Raw genomic sequence first — 21,068 nt, 5'->3', positions numbered from 1 at the left:
TCAGCCAAACTGACTCTCTTCCAACAATACTAAGGTCTGTTGAAAGGTTTTATAGTGAAAGGGAAAAGGATAATAATCTATTTTAGGAAACTGGATTCACTCACTGCTTACACAGTACTGATAGTGTTCGAAGTTGCATTAAAAATAATCCACATACCTGGTCACTTTAATAACCTAGCAGTTCAATTCTATAGCCTAGAGCAACATGCTGTAATATTAATAAATTCAAGAGCAAATTAGGCTAAACACCATCCAGTAGCACCAAAGAATTGAATTGGTAATAGCATAATGGCACTCCCTTTCTCAAAAACTTCCTGCAATGTTACTGGAACTGGTTGCTCTACCAGAGGCTGAGCTATCTTCCAACCAGAAGGAACAGGTATTTTAGCCGAGGAAGACCTATTCAAGTTGGTGAAAGCTGATGGCTTTCATCAATAGTCCAAGGACAGCTAGGTTTAAGAACTGTATACTAAAAACCTAGCACTGGCAATTCTTCCTATCTTTTAGTATCACCACTTCATGCTGCTAGTGAAGAAACACATCAACACTGTCCCCACTCTCCTCCACCTGCAAAATCTCAGATGACTGTCTTTCTTTGCATTGATCTTTAGTCCCCTCCTCTCTGCCATTGCCACTAGCCTTGATACCCCATTATTCTGCTCTTCCATGCTGTATCTACACACTAATGCCCTTCCTGAGCTGGTCTGCTATACCATTTAGATGCCATACTATAGCACTGCTCAACTGGAGGAGCCTGATCCAGAAGTGGAGAACAAGAGTGCACCTGGTGGGTTACATCATACTGTTTGAGAACTATTTAAAATCCAACAGCAGCTCAATCCCTACTCTTCTCTCTACTTCTGCTATCCTCTGTCCCCTCCCACCCAATCCCAGAGCATCTCTTCCACCCTCCCTGCCCTGCATGTAATTCTGCTCTAGGACAAGGGAAACAGTGCTGCATGGAGGGCTGGAGCAGGCTTTACAGTCCATAGGAACAATGCTTCCTCTGCCCTGGAGCTGAGCCCTGTACAGGCAAGGAGAAGTCCCACTTTACCCCACAGCAGCACCACAATCCCTACCTTACTTACATTTTTAGATCTGACACACAAAGTGACCAAAACGTCATCCATTATTCAAATCCCACAATCTTTTGCACCAGTAGGATTTTGGGATATGGTGAGTCACAGGATGATTTTTCAGTCATTTTGTGGTTCATGGACCAGAAAAGATTGAGAACTCCTGCTATCAGGTATATTAAAATAAATACTACATTTTTCTAGGGTCTTGCAGGGCCATTCTGCTGATCTACCTTGGCAGCTGGCTCTAGTGAGTCTTATTAGTTATAACTGAGACCTATAAAAGGGTTAAAGCGCTCTCAAAAGCAGAAAGCAGTAGGGGCAAGGTCAAAGGTGTCCTGCAGGGAGAAATCCTAGGAAAAGGCAAGGTTAGAAAGAGCTCAGGCTAACGTTTGTGTTTAAGTAAACAATAAAGGAAACTCCAAGAAGGGAAGGGAGTAAACTTTCAACGCATCTAGTTTGTATTTATCATGTAAGGAGTAGTCAGGAAATCATTAAAAATAGCATCTATACAAAGAAAACTGTTGTACCCTTTCCCACTCCTAGCTCTACATGTCAGAGTAGGGGCTCAATTCTTTAGTTCCCCAAAGGAGAGTTGAGTACTGCCAACTGAGCTATAGACTACTAACATTAGGCTAATTTTATACTTTTATCTTAAGAAAATTTAATATAGTAGTTTGAGTCAAACAGGAGCTTTTCTCTGAATTTTTCCTTACCTTTCCCCAGCTTTGTTGACAGTATTTAGTTCTGCTACGTTGTACATAATAGATGGCTCTAATGAAACCTTCTCCATAAACATCGGAGAGGTTGTAATATTCTGAATCTGAGCTTCCAGAAATACTTCATCTGTCTGAAAAAGCAGAGGACCAAGTTTATAAAAATGTTACTAGGATTGTAAATAAAGTGCAGTGTCTTATTGTTTGAAAAATATTAAATCACAAATGTGATTAGTTCATGCCTGCAAATCAAAGCTACAGTAATTAAATGCAAGAAAAAAATCTCCATCCCAATACAATTAATGGGAGCAAAAGCGTTAGTTAATTTATCTTGCCAAACAATGGATGTGGGATACTGTACTACATTCTATCACCTATTCTTTTAAAAGGTTTTGAATTATAACTTCTCAAGGCCTTCTTCAAGTCAGCAACAACTTTAGGTTTTATCTAAGATAATTTTTGAAGTTTTTGAAGTTAGGGAATTGCAATGCACATAAAAGACATGCCATGCCAAATTACTGGTGCCTCAAGCTAAGTACAAGAAAAATAAATATTACAAGAATATTTAATACAGGTAGTTTATTTATTGAACTGAAATACAAGAGATTAGATATATGCTCTAAGCTTCTAGTATTACTTTAAAAGGACATTGAAATGTACTAGCTACAAAGCAATCCAATCTCCTCCCTTGTTCAGCAACATCATACAACAGTTATTAACATTATGTAAATCCATCATATCATTGGCACTCTATCTCCAAAAATTCTATGAGAAACATCAGGTCTCCTTTAGTGTTCATGTCCAAGAATGGTACATGTAAGGTGTTCTAGAATGGAAATCAGCCTCCACACAGTTTCAACTGTGCGAGTTCAGATGGAGGTTTTCTGTCACCAAGGAAGGTTGGGTTTACCCTTCAGCATAGAAAACAAGGAACTGGGAGTGTGTGTATATTTATGGCTCCTCTAGAGTCCCACATAGGTGACAACACCTTGGAGTTCTAAAGTCTTAAGACTAAAATAATTGCTGGAAAGTCCAGTTTATCAGAGGCAGAAAGCATTGGGAGAACTGAAAAGAAATTCCTTTTGTAATTAGTTAAGGACCAATCCTGCACCAACTAAAGTCAACGGGACTTGCCGTTGATTTCAGCAGGAAATAATCTGGACCCCTTGTTAGGATTAGGGAAAGGGTACATATTTTCTCTCTTATGTTTACAGGGTTTTTTGTTTGTTTACTTTTCTGATTGTCTGCAAATAAGTTTCATTTTATGTTATGCAAATAGGTTCTTGCATGTAAATTAAAGCAGACAAAATGGGATAAACATTCTCCTATGATTTACCCTCAAAAGATGCTATATTAAAAGCAGAAGCATGGAAGGGCATTGGAGACCTCCATTATGTCCTAAAAATTTTAAAAATGCAAACTGAGGAATGGTAACAATATATGTACAATAATGAAAGCTCACCAAATCCACATGTTATGGACAGGTTCTACACTTGTGGGAGAAGGTGGAGAGGGATTCAAGTAAAATGCTGTCCTCTTAACTAACATTTCTCAATTAATATAGTGTGTGTGTCAATTTAAACTATCATCCAAGTATCTCTATGGACAAACTGTTACTGTTTGTTTGTTTCAAACAAATCCCATAAATCCATTGCTTAAAATCTCCATTTACCCAAATATCACATCAGTTATTTTTAATGCAGCAACCATCAGCAAAAATTTAGAAAGAGCTATGTTGAAGGGGAAAAGAAAAAAAGCAGCATAATGAAAAAGCAAGTTAGTTTAATAAGGCCAAGGCGGATTAGTTTAATAATATGGTTAAATTCAAGTGCTTATAAAGGAATTCAATTCATTTTAACACAATGCATACCTTAACCCTTGAAGTAAAATAATACTGCAGAAATACCATACTAAATCATCACTGCATGCAATCAAAAGTTTGAAAGCATAGTTCTAACTAGCATGAAGGAGGATAGAAGACATTTGGTGCTCTCTCCTGAAACCCACTGTCTCCACCTGCTGCAAATAGGGAAGGATCTATTACATCTTAAACAAGAAGGTAATCTTGTAGCTGAATTTAGATATTGGAAACAGTTGATTACTACTGTTCTACATTCTCCCGAAAGTGAAAATGTAAAAAGGGATTAAATTCAGTTTCCCCAAACATGAAAGAAACCATTACAAATCTCTTTGTCTAGTTAAAAAATAAAATTTAAAAAAAAAAGGAAGAGATAAATACATATGCCTGCTAAAATTATGGTAAAATAATTTGTAGAATGACCATTCCAAAAAAAGTCTCAACTTTTGGCTTAAACAATGGGTATTAAAGAAAGAGCGAACATTTTTAAAGGATTATATATAGCTGCATATATTAAAAAAGAATGGATGTGAAAATATCAGTTAATTTTATGCAGAACATTGCTTTTCCATTATGTTTTTAAAATAAATAATCTTAACAGGAACAGAGACAAATAGAAGACACTTTAAAAAAGCATACATATTTATAAAAAAATAAATAAAAATTACCACAGAACTGAGGTCACTCTAATGGGAAAATAAAAAAAAAAAGACAGCATTAGAGAAATTAGGGTTAAATGTTAAAGAAAAAGGAGGATAACTAACTTTCAAACAAAATGCATTTCTGCATTTTTTGTTCCTTCTAAACAAGACAGCATTAGTGAGAGGAATGTAAATAAAAACAGATACAAACATATGACAACTATATCTCTAACAAGGTACAAGTAGTATTGTTAAATAGTTAACTAGCATTGCTTATGATTATGCCTCTAATTTTTCTGAATGCTGAAGAACAAATCCAATATGGGATAGGTTCTGAGTATAAGGTGAGTGAGCTACAGATAAAGGTATGGTGGGATAAGCTAATGAAATCAAAGGTGGTTAGTCCTTTGGCAAGACTGAACTGGCCAAGTTTATCCCTAGTGTAAATCCATATTATGATTTTTTTCTGAGATAGATGATGATCCTTGTCATCTTTCCAGAAGAATGGAACTGTTCATATATAAAGGCCAGGAAAAATGTGATATATGCTAGCAAAATACTCATTACCTACAGTTAGCAATGGCAAAACTCAGAATAGCAAGTTCCCAGGAAAAGCCTATTACTGCAGACAGGTTCCTCAACAAGGCTAATTGCAACTGTAAGCTTTTTTTTTTTTTTTTTTTTTTTAAAGGCCCAGTGCAGCAAATACTTAGGCAAGAGAGTACTTGTACTCAAATGACTGCAGGACCAGGATCCTTCAGGCCTGATCCAAAGCCCATGAGAACCTTTCCACTCACTTCACTGGGTGCTGGTTCAGGCCCTAAAATTCCAAGGGATAATGTCTTCCTATTCATTTATATAAGAAGTAACAAATCCTGGTTCTGATCCTGATTTGGGACTGTTGGTGCTACTGCAATACAAACAAAGACTTTACATATTACCTTTTCTCTTGTCTCAACAGGAAACATGTTGTTATAACTGTTATAACTTTTTATTGGAGAGTGGTAATCCAGTCTCTTTAGCGGGAGACCTTATGAATAGGTAATATTCCATTCGCAGTAGTCCTTGCAGTAATTTAGCAGGTTAGTCACCCTTTAAAACTTTTAATTACTAGACCTTATATACATATAAAATAACTTATTTGTAGCTCCCTCTTATACCCAAGGATCATTTTGCTTTCTTCACAATGAGAAGGCTTCAGATTTCATCCTTCCAACAACAATGTTGCTATTAATGTAATACTACATGGAACTTCCAACCAAAGAATTGCTTTTGATAGCTCTTCATTTTGATTTGGCTTTCCAATTATCACAAACAGCAGTGCTAATTATACTTTAATAAATGAAATTACAAACCAGACAAATCCATTAATTGTATTTGCTATGCAAACAAAATTCTTAATAAATTTGTACTTTTTATTCAAAGTTTTCTTATTGAAATTATTCCATTTATTCAAATAGATACAGCGTGGTGACATACTATGATAATAAAGCTGTCTGAATTCCTGGACAGATAGAACAGAATGTATTATAACAGCATTGCAACACTCTTTAAAAATTTACCAGCTCAAGCACCAAATCTACTTGGCCACCTTTTACCGTGATTATGATGGATGGATGGATGGATGGATAGATAATAGTGGAATGAGGGGGGAAAGGAAGATATTTCACTCACCTGTTAACATTTTCCCCCTTCCCCTAGACAAGTGGGCAAACAGAATTTTGGAAGGCTGTAATAGTTATACCATCATATGGTAATTCAGTATTTTTATTGCAGACCCATATTTTCAGCGATTTGTTAGTGGGCCTTAAAAATAACTGGTCCTAGCTAACACTTAATATAAGGGTTCAGATTTATGAAGTTTTTTATAGTCTCGTGTAATTCAGAAAAAAATACCTGCTCTTTAAAAATTTACTGTAAAGATTCGGTTTCCATTCTTCACGAGGGTATTTCAGGACAATAGGACATTCCACTTATGGAGTTAGATGACACTTTTGTTCACAGATATCCATGGCTTACCCCTGTGCTCTTTCCAACTGGAATACTGCTACTGAAGCAATAGTAAATCCACGATACAAAGTAGAAGCATTTATTTTGCCCCCTGGAGAACTTTACTTTACTTTACTAATGGCACAAATATTTGCCTTGCAAGAGTATACTGTAAATACTCCTGTCACTGGAAATTAAAAGAAGATAATCCCAGTTCTCTGAAATAATCCATTTTACCCACTCAGCTTCTGATACTGTTTAAATACCTCACTCCTAGAGAGTTTAGTCAAAGTAGAAGGACTCAGCCTTGCAAGATTAGATTAAATTTAATCATATACTTTAAGAAGACTTAAAACTTTAATTCAGTTTCAACTTTTTATACATCTTTTCTGAATTTTAATCTGAGTAAAAACCTAGTAATTAGTGTGCTATTCATTGGCAGCTCAGGGGAAACAGCCACAGACTTCCTGTGAGACCTTGGCAAGAAGACAATCTTTGTGCCTCAGGTGCCCATCTGTAAAACAGGAAGAATAATCCTTCCCTTCCCCTGCCATTTACCTGTCTTGTTTATTTAGACGGACAGCTCTTTGGGACAAGGACTGTCTCTTAGTACGTGTATGTACAGTGCCTGGCACAATGTAGCCCTGATCTTGTTTGCAGCTTTTAGGTATCAGTGTGCATGATTACACCTCTAGAAAGTCTACAGTTTTCTTTAATCAAATCCACTCACAGTACATATGAATAAATACATTTAAGGACTTTATATGTTAGCAAAATAGTTTAAATAAGTTTCATGCAGAGAGGTTTTTTTTTTTTTATGTGTGCGCGTGTGTGTGGGTGGGGGGAAGGAATCTTCTCCAGCTCTGTGTATTTCAGTTCCTCCCACCCCCTTCCTTCATCCTATGCTTAGGTCCTAAAATGAATGAAGTAAGTATCTTCAACTTTATTCTTGTGGAATTTCCTTTCCATTGACTCCCCTCAGATTAGACCAGTGGTTCTCAACCAGGCGTACGTATTTCTGGTAGTACGCAAAGGTCTTCCGGGGGGGGGGTACATCAACTCATCTAGATATTTGCCTAGTTTTACAACAGGCTACATAAAAAGCACTAGTGAAGTCAGTACAAACTAAAATTTCATACTGACAATGACTTGTTTATACTGCTCCATTTACTATACACCAAAATGTACGTATAATATTTATATTCTGATTGATTTATAATTATATGGTAAAAATGAGAAAGTAAGCAATTTTTTCCAGTAATAGTAGGTAGTGACACTTTTGTATTTTTATGCCTGATTTTGTAAACAAGTAGTTTTTAAGTGAAGTGTAACTTGGGGGTACGCAAGATAATTCAGACCCCTGAAAGGGGTACAGTAGTCTGGAAAGGTTGAGAGCCAATGGATGAGACAAGCACATTAGGTGGATGTTTCTGATGAAATGATCAGCAAAGAAATAGTTACTTTATTTAGTAACTCAAACATAATTTAACACCCACTTTGCAACAGAAGATCTTGAAACACTTTACAAGCATTAATTATCTGTACAACATTGCTTTGAGGATAGTACTAAATTCATGTCAGAGGTAGGGAATATTAAGAAGAAATTAAGTGACTTGCCCAACACCATACAGCAAATAAAGGGTAAAGCTGGGAACAGAAGCCAGATTTCCTGACTACATGTCTTGTATTCTATTCCTAAAGGTTACCACAGAAGATTAAATTCTGCAGAAAATGTAGAAAATACAAAAATCCACAGGGAAATCCCTAGATGTACAGAATACACTGAAATTCCATTTGCAAAAAAGTTTCCAATGCCCATAAAGTCATAAATAAAAAAAGTAAGATCTTCTATAAGTCTCTAATTAAAAGCATAAAAATCTAAAAGTACATACAAATATGTAGCACTTATATAAGGTCTTATATCTTTGAAGTACTTTGTGCATGTACTTATTATATATTTGTGTCATTTATAAGACATTTACTTTCAGAAAAACCACGTTCACATTAGAGCTAAACAAAATTTTCCTGAAGCCAGCCAAATTAGTACTTTGATACTGAGCACAATTAATCCTCTTTATGGCAGTTTAAACAGTACTCTCCCAGTCAGCCTTAAAATATTTATTACAAAACAGAAATACGGACAATTGTGATTGCAGTTATTAAACTTCGTAAGGAGAAAGCAGTATATGCGCATATTATTACTGGATCAAAAACAAACATATTCCTTAAATCTGAACTTATTTCTCCCCTTCTCACTCCAACATTGAAAATGGATGATGAAATGGACGTTCCATGTCTAGCTTGTTGTAACAAAAGGGTGAAATCAAAGTAAATTAGTCTTTTTTCATAGACGATATAAACAAGGCTGGAACAACTAGCACCTCTCAAGCTACTACATTTATTTAAAAGAAACTTTTCATATTTAACCTTAACACTATTTGCTATGCAGTAAGTAAAATTACACTTACCTCAGCATTATAGAACTTTGTTTTCACATCTAGTGGTTTGAGAACCTGATTGAAAAAAGAATACAGATTAAAGAGGGCTTTTTCAGATTTCTCTGCCATTATTAAAAAAAAGATACTGATTTAAACTGTTATTTCTTAGGTTCTTAAATATTGAGATATCTACTCAAATCATAAAAATGTTTTTGTTTCTGATCTGGCAGAAAAACAACATATGTTAATGTAATGCATAAGAGCTAGCTCCTAGGATTCTTCCAGTTAAGAGATGCAGCACTACTCTTGTGCACAATCGCTGTTTAGCTACATACTTCACTGCTTTGCTAAATGCATGAATAATTTGACAAGATGTTGGAAAATGCTTTCATATAAGAAAATGTCCTCTTACACTGGGAGAAAAAAATCTAGTTTATGCAGTTGATCAGTCTCTTTAAAATAATGATACATTCTTCTCCCCTATTTAAAAAATGTTTTTTTTTGTTTTGAAGAAACAAAAATGTGTAAGATTTGCATAAAATTTCCCCCAGAGTTTTACAGGAAATGCAGCTTGCCTAGGAACTTAAATACTAAGTACAAACAAAGCAATGAAATATCAGCTGTATGCGATTAACTAATCAATTTCTGGCTCAGCCTTCTAATTTAAAAAACAACTGTTACATCTGCAGTGAAGATTATTAGAAACAAGCTAACGAGCATTTTAACCACATAAGATGAGCCATTATATACACAATCAGAAGAGACACTCCTCAATAAAGATACAAATTACTAGTGCCAAAAGCCACAAATGTTATGTAAATTTCATATCAAACCATACACAGTTTGCTTGTGAAGTTATATTTCATCCTAGTTCACATCAGTTGATGAATTCAAGCACAGAATTTATATCTGCTCTCCAATTGAGGCCAAAGAGAGCAAGAAAAAGATTTACTTCTTTTACGCAGAGTTTTGAGAATTTTGTATTACATAAAATTATTAAAAAAAACAACCAAAACTTTCAATTGATATAGTTGTAAAATTTTGTGATATTATAAAATCAGCTAGAAATCCCAGAATTTATTCAGAAAATGGTCACAATCTAATTCTTTGCCAACACCATTACGTATAAGCTGCTTTGAAATTATTCTTGTTTTCAAAGATTTCACCCAATTACCTCAGGGCTATCATCTTTCTCAGTACCCATAAATCTTAAACTATGTGGGTTGCTTGCAAATTTCTCTACATAATATCTTACTATTAGATCATTTATATCACATTTTTTATTGTTTGCATGTGTTCAGATACTATCTCCCTGAATTCCCTTATAATTCTCTCCACATACTGTTGCTTATAAGGACTCCGTATTACATAAATATATGTTCTACCATTAGTGCCATGTTTACACAAGAAAGCCTAGAGCCAACCCAGCTCAAACTCTTTATAGCAGAGTTATAAAACATAAAAGTATCACATCTGAAATTCCCAGGTATTTTGTAGGCATAGCCAATTAGTTAAAAAAAAAAAAAAAAAAAAAAAGGTCTTTCTATAAGCCAGATACCAACATAGCTCACAGATTATACCCATATATTTATGACCATTAAAATATCCTAGGATCATGTCAGGGCATTCCAATACGTATTAAAAATGTCACATATCACACTTTGATTATTAAGTTATTTTTAAACAGTAAAGTCAACATGCTACCTTCTGTTTTAGAGTGCTCTTTGATAGCTCATGCTTTGGATACTGAGAAATGTGCCTGTTTCTTGAGCCTTATATACACTGTTGGAACACAGATACAAACCTTTAACTATAGAACTATCACTGCTTCTCATAATATGTCCTGGGAGCAATTAATTCCTCAAATTATTCCACATGTTCCTAATGAAGCCCTGAAGATGCCCGTCAACAGCAGAAGTTAGGTGAAGTTGGTGTTTCTGCAACATTACAAGTTTCTACCATCTTTTCACAATCATAAAATAGTCTCTCTATATATCCTGTGTCCTACAAGGCCTGAGGAGCATATTTAAATTCCAAGGTGGATGTTCATTTTGATGGGTATATCATATGTAAAGCAAATAGTGTGTGTTTTTTTAATGTTTGTGTTTTTGGTATGTGATCTCTGATTGCTGTGTATAAAATAGCTGTGATTATTAAAACTTAAGAATGTATTTTAATCATCAATAGATTTGTAACAGTTGTGTGTATTTAAATGAGGAAAAACTAAGACAGCAACTAATTACATACAGCTGATGTGTCACTACCTTGTTTGCAGATCCCCCTTTCTCTGCTATAAAATGTGTTTTCTTTTATGCAAATGTTGGCAATTTCCCCTTTCTCCCCCATCTAAAAATCCCAAAATGTAGGACAATAGAGGAATGTTTTATTATTTACAGTAGCTGACTACCTATGTGCATTTTCTTTTTCTTCTATCCTGGATGGCTGGTTTTGGTGTCAAGACCTCTTCCTATTCTACTTTATTTAACAATCAATAAACACCTCTCAAAGTTTTTCTGATCAAATTTTACTTACCTTAAAAATACAGTAACTATCAACAGAACCAGAAAATCAAAGACAGAAAAGACCTATGAGGTAATTACTACATTTCCAGCAACTAGTCAGTTTTATTTCTTTCAATATATTCACCAGTCCTATTTTAAATGACTGAGGTGAATGAGCTCACACCAGTTTCTTCAGACTACACCTCTACCTCGATATAACGCAACCCGATACAACACACATTCGGATATAACGCGGTAAAGCAGTGCTCCGGGGGGGTGGGGCTGCGCACTCCGGTGGATCAAAGCAAGTTCAATATAATGGAGTTTCACCTATAATGCGGTAAGATTTTTTGGCTCCCAAGGACTTCTAAATTTTGTAACTTCTTTCTGGTGGTCTAATACCAAGAGTCCTTCATTTTCCATGTAACATTTCAAACAAACAAAAAGTGACTGAATGCGCGCACACACACACACACACACACACACCAAAAACAGCACCTCCCCCCTGCAAAAAAAAAAAAAAAAAAACCCACAACACACCAATGTGTTCCAATGCTCCCTCTCTTTGTTGCAATTAACAGACAGACATTGATAATTTGGGTTGGGGTTCGAAATGTGGTTGTTTTCAACCAATCATGGTAACAACAGGTCCATGAAAAACAAAACAAACAAAAATAAGGGAAAGAGTTCACTATTTGTCAATGGAAAGAGTACACATTTAATATATTATAGGCTGGGCAGCACACTATTAAAGTTGCCCAATATTTCCCATTTTAACACATTCTTTTCAGTTAGTTATAACTTTTACAAACTTTAACCATTCAAGGTGAAATATTAGATGGTGGTTTTCTTCTTCAGGCAGAATTTTTTCTGGAAAATTTTACCAAAAATGTTTCAGCCATTTCCAAGACCAAGTTAGAGAAAAATATGTTATTTTTCCCCATGTTCAAAAATAACAACGTTTGGAGCAGGGGACTTGAAATCCAAATTTAGTCAAGTTATCTTTGGAAAAAAAATTGCAGTTTGCACATGATCAATAGAGACTTAGTAGCTAAGATCTCAAAAGATTCTGTCAACAGTGGACATGTTCCTGCCTGGGGTGGAGCAGGATGTTCGCTGCAATTGCAGCTCTGGGCTGTTCAAGGCCATGCCATGCCATGCCATGCTGTGCCAGGCCCAGGCCCCTATGCTAAATGCAGACAGCCTCTCACGCCTGTGCTCTCAACGACACCCCTACTGGCACTCAGCCAATGATGAAGAGAAAGCTGCCCAATTTGAATCCAAAAGGGTCCAGAGCCTTGTGGGAGGTGAGCCGGAGTAAACTTAGACAAGGAGCTGGAGAGACTGGGACTGGGGGAAGGCAAGGGAAGGAAGCACTGAGATTGGGAATTGGGACTGGGGGAAGACAGGGACTGGCTGGGCAAGGAGATTAGGAATAGGAGCCAGGGAGGGAAACAGTGGGGGATTGAGATTGGACAAAGAACCAGAGAGAGACTGGGACTAGTAATCAGTGGGGTAAGTGGGGAGAGAGAGAGAGATCTAATGAGGAATCAGCATGGAGGGCGAGGAGGAATGGGACTGGTTGGACAAGGAGACAGACAAAGCTGGGATGGCGGGAATTGCTGAAGTTGAATTAAGGATAGAGAAATGAAGCCAGGAGAGATGAAGAACATGGGTGTGGGTTAGAGAAGGGCTGGGAGGAGGGGAGACTGGCTGGGCAAGGAGTCTCAGGACAACAAGTGGGGTGGATGTAGGGGTGGGACTGGGAATGGTTGGGCAAAAAGACCAGGACTGGAATGAGAAGCCAGAGGATTGGAAACTGGGCTGGGCAGACAAGGAAAATGGGACTGGGGAAAAGAGGACTGGGACATGTTGGAGGGGATGCAACAGAAGGGGTCAAAAAACTTAGGGGAAATAAGCAGAAGAGTCTGTGCTCAATACAGTCCTCCAGAGCGTGTAATGGAACCCAAGATTCCTGAATCTTACCATTCCTCTCCTCTCAGCAAACATCTGTGAAACACACTGGCAAAGTGTCTCATCTTCCTCTAGTGCTAGCCCCCTGCAGCTCCCACTGGCCGGGAACTGCGGCTAATGGGAGCTGCAGGGGCGGTGCCTGAGTATGGGGCAGCGCACAGAACCGCCTGGCTGCACATCCACCTAGGAGCTGGAGGGAGGACATGCCGCTGCTTCCAGGAGCTGCTTGAGGTAAGCGCTGCCTGGAGCCTGCACCTCTGACCCCCCTCCTGTACCCCAACCCCCTGCCTGAGCCCAGAGGGCCCGGGCCCCTGAACTCCTTATTTCTGGCCCCACCCCAGAGCCCACACCCCCAGCCAGAGGCCTCACCCCCTCCTGCACCCCAGCCCCAATTTCATGAGCATTCATGGCCCACCATACAATTTCCATACCCAGATGTGGACCTTGGGCCAAAAAGTTTGCCCACCCCGATCTAGACTATTCCTGACAGGTGTTTGTCTAACCTGCTCTTAAAAATCTCCAATGATGGAGATTCCACAACCTCCCTAGGCAATTTATTTCAGTGCTTAACCACCCTGACAGTTAGGAAGTTTTTCCTGATGTCCAACCTAAACCTCCCTTGCTGCAATTTAAGCCCATTACTTCTTGTCCTATCCTCAGAGGTTAAGAAGAACAATATTTCTCCTTCCTTCTTGTAACAATCTTTTACATACTTGAAAACATAGGAAATTACATTGTAAAAAAAACCAACACTGAAAAAATTCTAAAAGGTGGGACAATACTGAACTCCATCACCCATAAAAAACAAAAAAAACAAAACTGTATCTCATAGCACTGAATATTTTTCTGCATTTGTTAAATGTCTTATAAAAGCAAGTTCTACAACACTATATACCAGCCCTAAAGACATACTGTGTTAAACAGACTATTCTAAATGTCTATTTTCAATAAAAAAAATGAATATATTTTTTAGATTTCCAGTCCTGAAAGTAAACAAACAGTACCTGTTAGCTACAGACACTGCATATTCTTATGCACAGTACCTGGAATTTGAAGAACTTCCTGAAGTACATCTTCTCTCCTGTCTGTGTAGTATAACTTACTGCACATACTAAGCTGAAAAAGACAGGCATTTTAATAGTTTTGAACAAATTTCAATCTTTTGTTTGTACTTAAGAAGAACCAGAACAATGCATGTGTGCAATGCTTCCATGTAAGCTTTATCATACTTGCTATGGTTAAAAATAAAGGCAATTTAGATTTCCGTCAGTGTCACGCTAGTCTTTTGCTATGTAAATAATTTCAGGGATATGTGTAAGAAAATGCCTAAGTCAGGAGGAGATATAAAATCTTACATGTGTGTTCCTATTTCCTTTACTTCATGGTGAATAACATCATCAATGCAACAGTCAGATTTAAGTTCTGCCACTGCAGCACTGGAAGCTGAAAGATTTAATCGCTGAGAACTTGTCTGAAGATCAGCCTTGGAAATGAAAAACAACACAGGTTACAATGCTGTCAAGTCATCAGTGTGTCTAAAGAGCAAAGCATTACAAAAACAACCAAAACATACCTTGTGAGGCACTACATTTAATTCAAATAATCTACAGGATACTATGAAAGCCGGATGGCCAGAAATGAATCTACTTTTTAAAGTCTTTTTAAAAAAATCCTGTCTTCAGACACAGGCACATACATTACATGTTTTTTTAATTAATTGGAATGTAAAAGACAACTCATGCAATATTTGCAGCAACATTAATGCATGAGAATGACCTGTGGAGCCTGCAAGCAATGACAATTTTGCCTGAATTAGGACAGCAAGCTCATATTGTTTTAAGAGGAACTGTGTTCTATTGTTGTCTAATAAGTGCAGTATTGAAAAGGGACCCAAAAAAAAAAGGGTGGGGAGGGGAGAAGAGAAGCACTACATACTAGATCTTAGTTACCATTTCTATTTATGGCCCAACAGTTTTTTTCTGCAGCATAATTAGATCCATGGCATGAGTAGTGTTATAGTACAGAAGGTTTTTTTCCCCTTAAATGCTGATAAATGAAAAGGCTGGGAATGTGTGAATACCAGAAAATATATTTTATTTGGTTATAGATTGACTAAATGCATTTGTACCTGCAATAGAACTAATATATATAATATGTAGCTTTTCAAAGCCAAGGATAATATTCAGTACACATACAGAAGGTCTGCTTCTGTATGGCCTTGGCTCACAGCACTGCCACTGACTTCAAAAATAATTCCAAATGTAGAGGGCTTCCATGATTCAGATTTTAGCCCATGTTTGTTCAATATGAGAGCAGTTATTACTTGCTGAGATTATTCTCATTTGAAGTGGACTTTCCATTTGATACACACACACACACACACACACACACACACACATATATATATATTTTCATAGATTCTAAGGCCAGAAGGGTCCTCTGTGATCATGTACTCAGGCCACAGAACTTCCCCAAAATAATTCCCAGAGCATGTCTTTTAGAGAAACATCCAATTTTGATTTAAAAATTGCTAGTAATGGAGAATCACCACTAACCTTGCTAAGTGTGTTAAGTATATATTGTTGCCCCTTTTGACCAGAGAAGCTGGCCAAATATTTAGGGCAGGAGCGGGCAAACTTTTTGGCCCGAGGGCCACATCGGGGTTGCGCAACTGTATGGAGGGCCGGGTAGAGAAGGCTGTGCCTCCCCAAACAGCCTGGCCCCCGACCCCATCTGCCCCCTCCCACTTCCCGACCCCTGACTGCCCCCCTCAGAACCCCCAACCCATCCACCTCACATCCAACCCAACAATACTCAGCAAAAGCTCCTTGGTGGAAACACATACTCCTCTTGTCTTTGGTGGGGGCTTATGTTTACAGATATGTTAACTGAAGGGTGAGTTCGTATCTATCAATCTCAATGGAGCTTTTAACTCAACCCACAACAAGATTTCATCCTGCTAATTATTGCGCACACTAAGATGAACGACACAGGCATTTTAATAATTTTGAACCATTTTCAATCTTTCATCTGTATTTAAGAAACAGAATACTGCATGTTTGCAATGCTTCTATGTAAGCTTTTCCATACTTGCAATGGTTAAAAATAAAGACAATTTAGATTTCAGTCAGTGGCATAGTAGTCTTTGGCTATGTAAATAATTTCAGAGATATGTATGCTTTAACTGGGACAGTCTTTGAGGACCATTTGGGAAGCTAGAGCTAGTGCAGAATACAGTTCCTGCTCGTCTTAGCTGTGAAAATCATGCCACACTAATACTACAAAGACTTTCTTACCATTTGCTTCTGGATGCAATCCTAACTTTAATTTTGTCCTCTAAAGCTCTTTACGATTTCATTCCAGACTACCTGAGATTTTTTTTCCCCCTGAGCTAGGAAACCTTTTAATGGTTATTTCTTAATACATGCTGTGTATTATGTTAAAAATGCACCAGATACTATGGATTTGACACATTTTATAAATCCAAAAAATAGATATATCTTTTCACATACCTTTACCAATATATCCTTGACAACTTGGTTACTGTCATTATGTACGCTAATGTAACTGGAAAAGGTCTCTCCCAGAAATATATTTCTGTTCAAAGAAAATAGTACTTTTTAACAATGTGATTCTCAACAAGTCAACCCACTGAAATCCTTTAGAGTCCATCTTTAATTACTGTAAATGTTTTATTTTAAAATTCTAGAATGATCTTGTCTATGCTATGACCAGTTCAGTTCCATCAGTGCTAGCAATATTAAAAATCTGATCACAGATGGGCCACTGGCATTTTAAAAACTGTCTCATCTAACCCTGCTCAGAACATGTCTAATTGACACTGTGCTCTAATTCCTTGAAGCAACCCCTCTCTACTCTAGGAATCCCAACGTTGTTACCACTAGTGGAGCTGAACCAGGCGTAGTAATAGTGGGAAATTTTGCTGTGCCTGTTGTAATCAAGGCCAATGGAACTGCATGTATGAATAAAGTTACTCACATACGTAAATGTCTGGAAAACCTGGCCCTAAAAATACCCTAGCAATTTCCTATTATACACAAATTTTTTAATTTTAACTATCCAAAATAAATAAGTAGATAAATAAATCACGTCAGATTCCTACTTGAAAATGACAATCTCAGTGATAGCTGTTAAACTAAAGTTCCAATCCTGCAACAAGATATACAGAGGTGGTCCCTTAAAACCTTAAATGTATGTGCACTGTACTAGTTTAAAGTGAGGCTTACACCTGTGCAACTTAATAAAGTAAATCACTGGAGTAAACTGTTGGTATTGTTAGGCCCAAAAATATGGAGTATAGAACATTGTTTGGCCAGCTTAGCCAAAGTTAGGCTAACAGTAGTTGCTGGGCCATTCCTGTCTCTCTGTGAAACCTGAGGGCATGCTTGCTTGAGCTGCAGAGAACGAAATAAGAGGGGGTCCACATTCTTGTACCAGAAGTGCTAGGAACAGTTTGTTTGGACATATGGAAACTTGCAGTCTCCACTCCCTGTTTCTGTTCTTAACTCCCTCCTTTCTCCTAGTTTCTGGTGCATGACAACATAGCTGATAAGAAGTTGCTGAGGCATCACGAATTGTTTGTAGTGTCAAAGAAGATAGATATGCATGAATATTAGAAGCTTTCTAACTAATAAAGGGGGGTTGGGTTGTTTTAACTATGACGCGATGGAACTGTCTATATAACCCTACTAGTTGTTAAAACCGTGGCTGATTCTCTTTGGAGACTGGCCGTTCTCTATTGTTGTGTGCACTCTTCAATAAAGAGCTTGTGTTTGGACCTTGCTGGTGTTGCCTGTCTCTCTGCGGTCAGACAACGAACCGTGCCGTCTGGGTTCGAGTCCCCGACAGTATAAATCCTGCTTTTCGTTGGTACAGCATATCTTAGGGGTGTGTACATGAATGTAAATTTCTCTAATGCAGGCACATTACTAAGGGACTGTCTGCTATAAAGGGTTATATTTCACCTGGAAATGAAAAATTGCTGCACCTACTGCAGGGCACTACACAGTGCCATGCTGTCTACTGTCTCCCCTAGACCCTACTACACAGAGAGGCAGGTACGTATCGCAGAATACATTCAGGCTATATTACACCAGTACTGTGTGTTTATACTTCATAAATAATTTCCTGTTATTAATGAAATAAACAAGTTATACTCAGTCATCACCGAAATACTGCAATGTATATTTGTAAAGAAAGGAAAGGGAGCTAATAAGCACAAATAATCCAAGTTCCAGGATTCGTGTAGCAATAATCTTCATACCTTACAGTTGCTTATTTGATTCTTACCCAAAGTTCTGAGGCAAAGTCAACATTTCTCCTAGCATTAAAGTTTCTGCTCCTTTTACAGTGGAAGGGTCATCTTTCATGAGTTGATTCAACAGATCTCCTGTAATAATATATAATGGCATAGGTCAAAAACATTTGCATAAACTAGATCCTTGCCTACATATAAATGACATGTTTACTCCCTATGTATTTGGAAATTGATAATACAGTGCTGCTTTTGAAAGTTATTGATATTATGACTGCTTAATTTAAATTATTTTCCTCTAGTGACCCCAGAATAAAGGACAGATTGAATAGTTGCATGTTAAACTCTTTATTGCTTCTTGAATTACACTCATGCTAAATTCTAAGCATTAGCAGAGTTTTGTTTAGTTCTTGAACAGGGTATGCAGATTAGGAACTTTGTGATTTTGTAAAATTAAGTTATAAATAAAAGGGCACCTGCATACACCTGCAACAGCAAAGCTATCATAATCATTATACACTGATCTTAGTACTGCTCAGTCTTTCATATTAGATGTAGCACCAGTTTATCTCGTATATTAATTCAGCAAAAATATAATCTTTAAATCTTACATAAAATGTCATGCTTCCTTAGAGAATGAAAAGCAAGCAAAACTGGATTTTGCCTGGATAGCTATAGATACATTTAAAAAAAAAAAAAAAAAATCTGGGTGACCAAGGCTTTGAGGACTGACTTTTCTAGGTCATATTTTCCTTACTGAGGTAATACAAGTTAGGTGGAATTTTCAAAAGCATTCAATGTTGGTCTAACTCTACTCCCCTTAACACAGTGAGAATTTCTGAAAACTCCACCTGTTGTGTTTAATAATTCAGTCAACAGATACACAGAAGGGCTCAATCACAAAAACATATCTCAGGTTAAACATTAATCTCAATGGGAATTCTGTCTGCATAAGACCTACTGCACATCATATCAGAAATAGCTGACCCATTTATTCTTCTTTATTTTACTCTATTTACATTCCTATACAACTTTCTTTATTTTGTCTTTTTATCCTGATACGTGGTTTTGAAGGTACATTGCCATTGCACTGGAAGGAGATGGGGGAAGGAGAATGACAGTTGCTGGGATGGGGAGGAGGAAAAAATCTTTAGGCTGCACGGCACCTCTCTCTCCACCTTGGCTGGCCTCTAGAATATAGTCAATATCTGGGGAGAACCCAGCCATTTCAAGGGGAGAACTTTGAAGGCTGTGCTAACACCAAAAGACAAGGGAATCTATCAGGCAACAAGTCCTGAAAAATCATTCTCGATTGCCCATTGAAATAGGGTGCTGGGTAAACTAATGGCTGTAATGAGGGAGTAATACAGAATGCCTTGTCTCCAGATATGGACGGTGATTCCATGCTTCTATTTTCTCCCCAGTGTGCATTTGGTTCTCTGAAACCTTCCCTCCATATACAATCATCTCAAAACACCAAAAACAGTTTCCACTGGGTGTTATGATTTTCCTAATTCCTCAGATTTTTAGGGCACATGTTTATAGGTTATCCATCAAGCTTCCAAAGCCTTGGAGTGAGAACTGTGGTGGTGAACTTTGCTATTTTTTTTATGGGCATTACAAGGGGAATATTTACTTCAGATAATACATTGTAACCTCTCTGACTGCAGATGTGTGGTGTAGAAGTCTCAGATGCTCATTCTGGGCTGCTTTAATCCTTTTTGCTTTTGTGTGCCAGGATGGAACTCCAGTTTATGTTGCTTACTAAATTAGTCTAAATGTTCTCAGATGTCCTTGCCTTTCTAGTACCATCCACCCTTTTCATCCTTTTTTGTGTTCTGTATTCATTAGATTGTAACTCCTCAGGGGATGAACCTGCTTTTCTTTTAAAAAATATGTTAAGTAGAGCAACTGAACACCTCTGATGATATATAAACAATAATTAATTAATTATCAGGAGATCATCATATACCTGGCAAGTCTCTCTCTTCACAAGTCACTGGAATATTGGTGAATAACGTAGGTTTGGTTAACCTCATCACTGTGAATTCAGAAAGGAAAGGAAAAGTTAATGCAAACATTAAAAGATCCAAAAATATTTAGTAGTTTTAGTAAGAAACAAAAACCACCACCACATTTTTCATTTTCTTGTTTTGAAGTCTGCTTTTATCACCCTCTTTCAAACTATCACATTACCAGCACTTCCTGGTGAATATTTTTGGTCAGTATGGAGTTAAAGTTTAATAGGGATCTAGGTCATTGCATACAATTGATTTCTTGTACACCTCTACCCCGATATAACTCGACCCAATATAACACGAATTCTGATATAATGCGGTAAAGCAGTGCTCCGGGAGGGGCGGGGCTGTGCACTCCGGTGGATCAAAGCAAGTTCGATATAACGCGGTTTCACCTATAATGCGGTAAGATTTTTTGGCTCCCAAGGACAGCATATATCGAGGTAGAGTTGTAATCACAAACTTTAAATCAGCCTTGCAAAATGATCAAAACTAAATGAATGAGATTTTACTTACCTGTCAAACAAACCAAATAATCTTGCCCCAGGAAAGGGGACAAATAGAATTTTGCAAGGCTGCTGT

The 21,068-nt window shown here is 37.3% G+C and overlaps 1 protein-coding gene across 5 annotated transcripts in view; it reads right to left on the bottom strand.

The window, feature by feature from the left end:
* Window positions 1–21,068, bottom strand: part of TRAPPC13 (trafficking protein particle complex 13) — a 43,269-nt gene that overhangs the window by 8,921 nt on the left and 13,280 nt on the right. For 3 of the 5 annotated variants that reach the window (XM_034773485.1, XM_034773481.1, XM_034773482.1), the window contains 8 exons: window positions 20,441–20,509; window positions 18,504–18,603; window positions 16,706–16,790; window positions 14,549–14,676; window positions 14,237–14,309; window positions 8,749–8,793; window positions 4,319–4,336; window positions 1,793–1,926 (listed from right to left, as the gene is read on the bottom strand). In XM_034773485.1, the coding sequence (XP_034629376.1) occupies window positions 1,793–1,926; window positions 4,319–4,336; window positions 8,749–8,793; window positions 14,237–14,309; window positions 14,549–14,676; window positions 16,706–16,790; window positions 18,504–18,603; window positions 20,441–20,509 (652 nt within the window). The remainder of the gene's footprint in view (window positions 1–1,792; window positions 1,927–4,318; window positions 4,337–8,748; window positions 8,794–14,236; window positions 14,310–14,548; window positions 14,677–16,705; window positions 16,791–18,503; window positions 18,604–20,440; window positions 20,510–21,068) is intronic. The other 2 variants (XM_034773483.1, XM_034773484.1) reach the window with 1 other exon arrangement.

The sequence above is a fragment of the Trachemys scripta genome, chromosome 6 (genome assembly GCF_013100865.1).
Source record: "Trachemys scripta elegans isolate TJP31775 chromosome 6, CAS_Tse_1.0, whole genome shotgun sequence".
NCBI classification, from domain to species: domain Eukaryota; kingdom Metazoa; phylum Chordata; order Testudines; family Emydidae; genus Trachemys; species Trachemys scripta.
The sequence above is the reverse complement of the archived record's forward strand: the minus strand, read 5'-3'. Positions and strand labels throughout refer to the sequence as shown.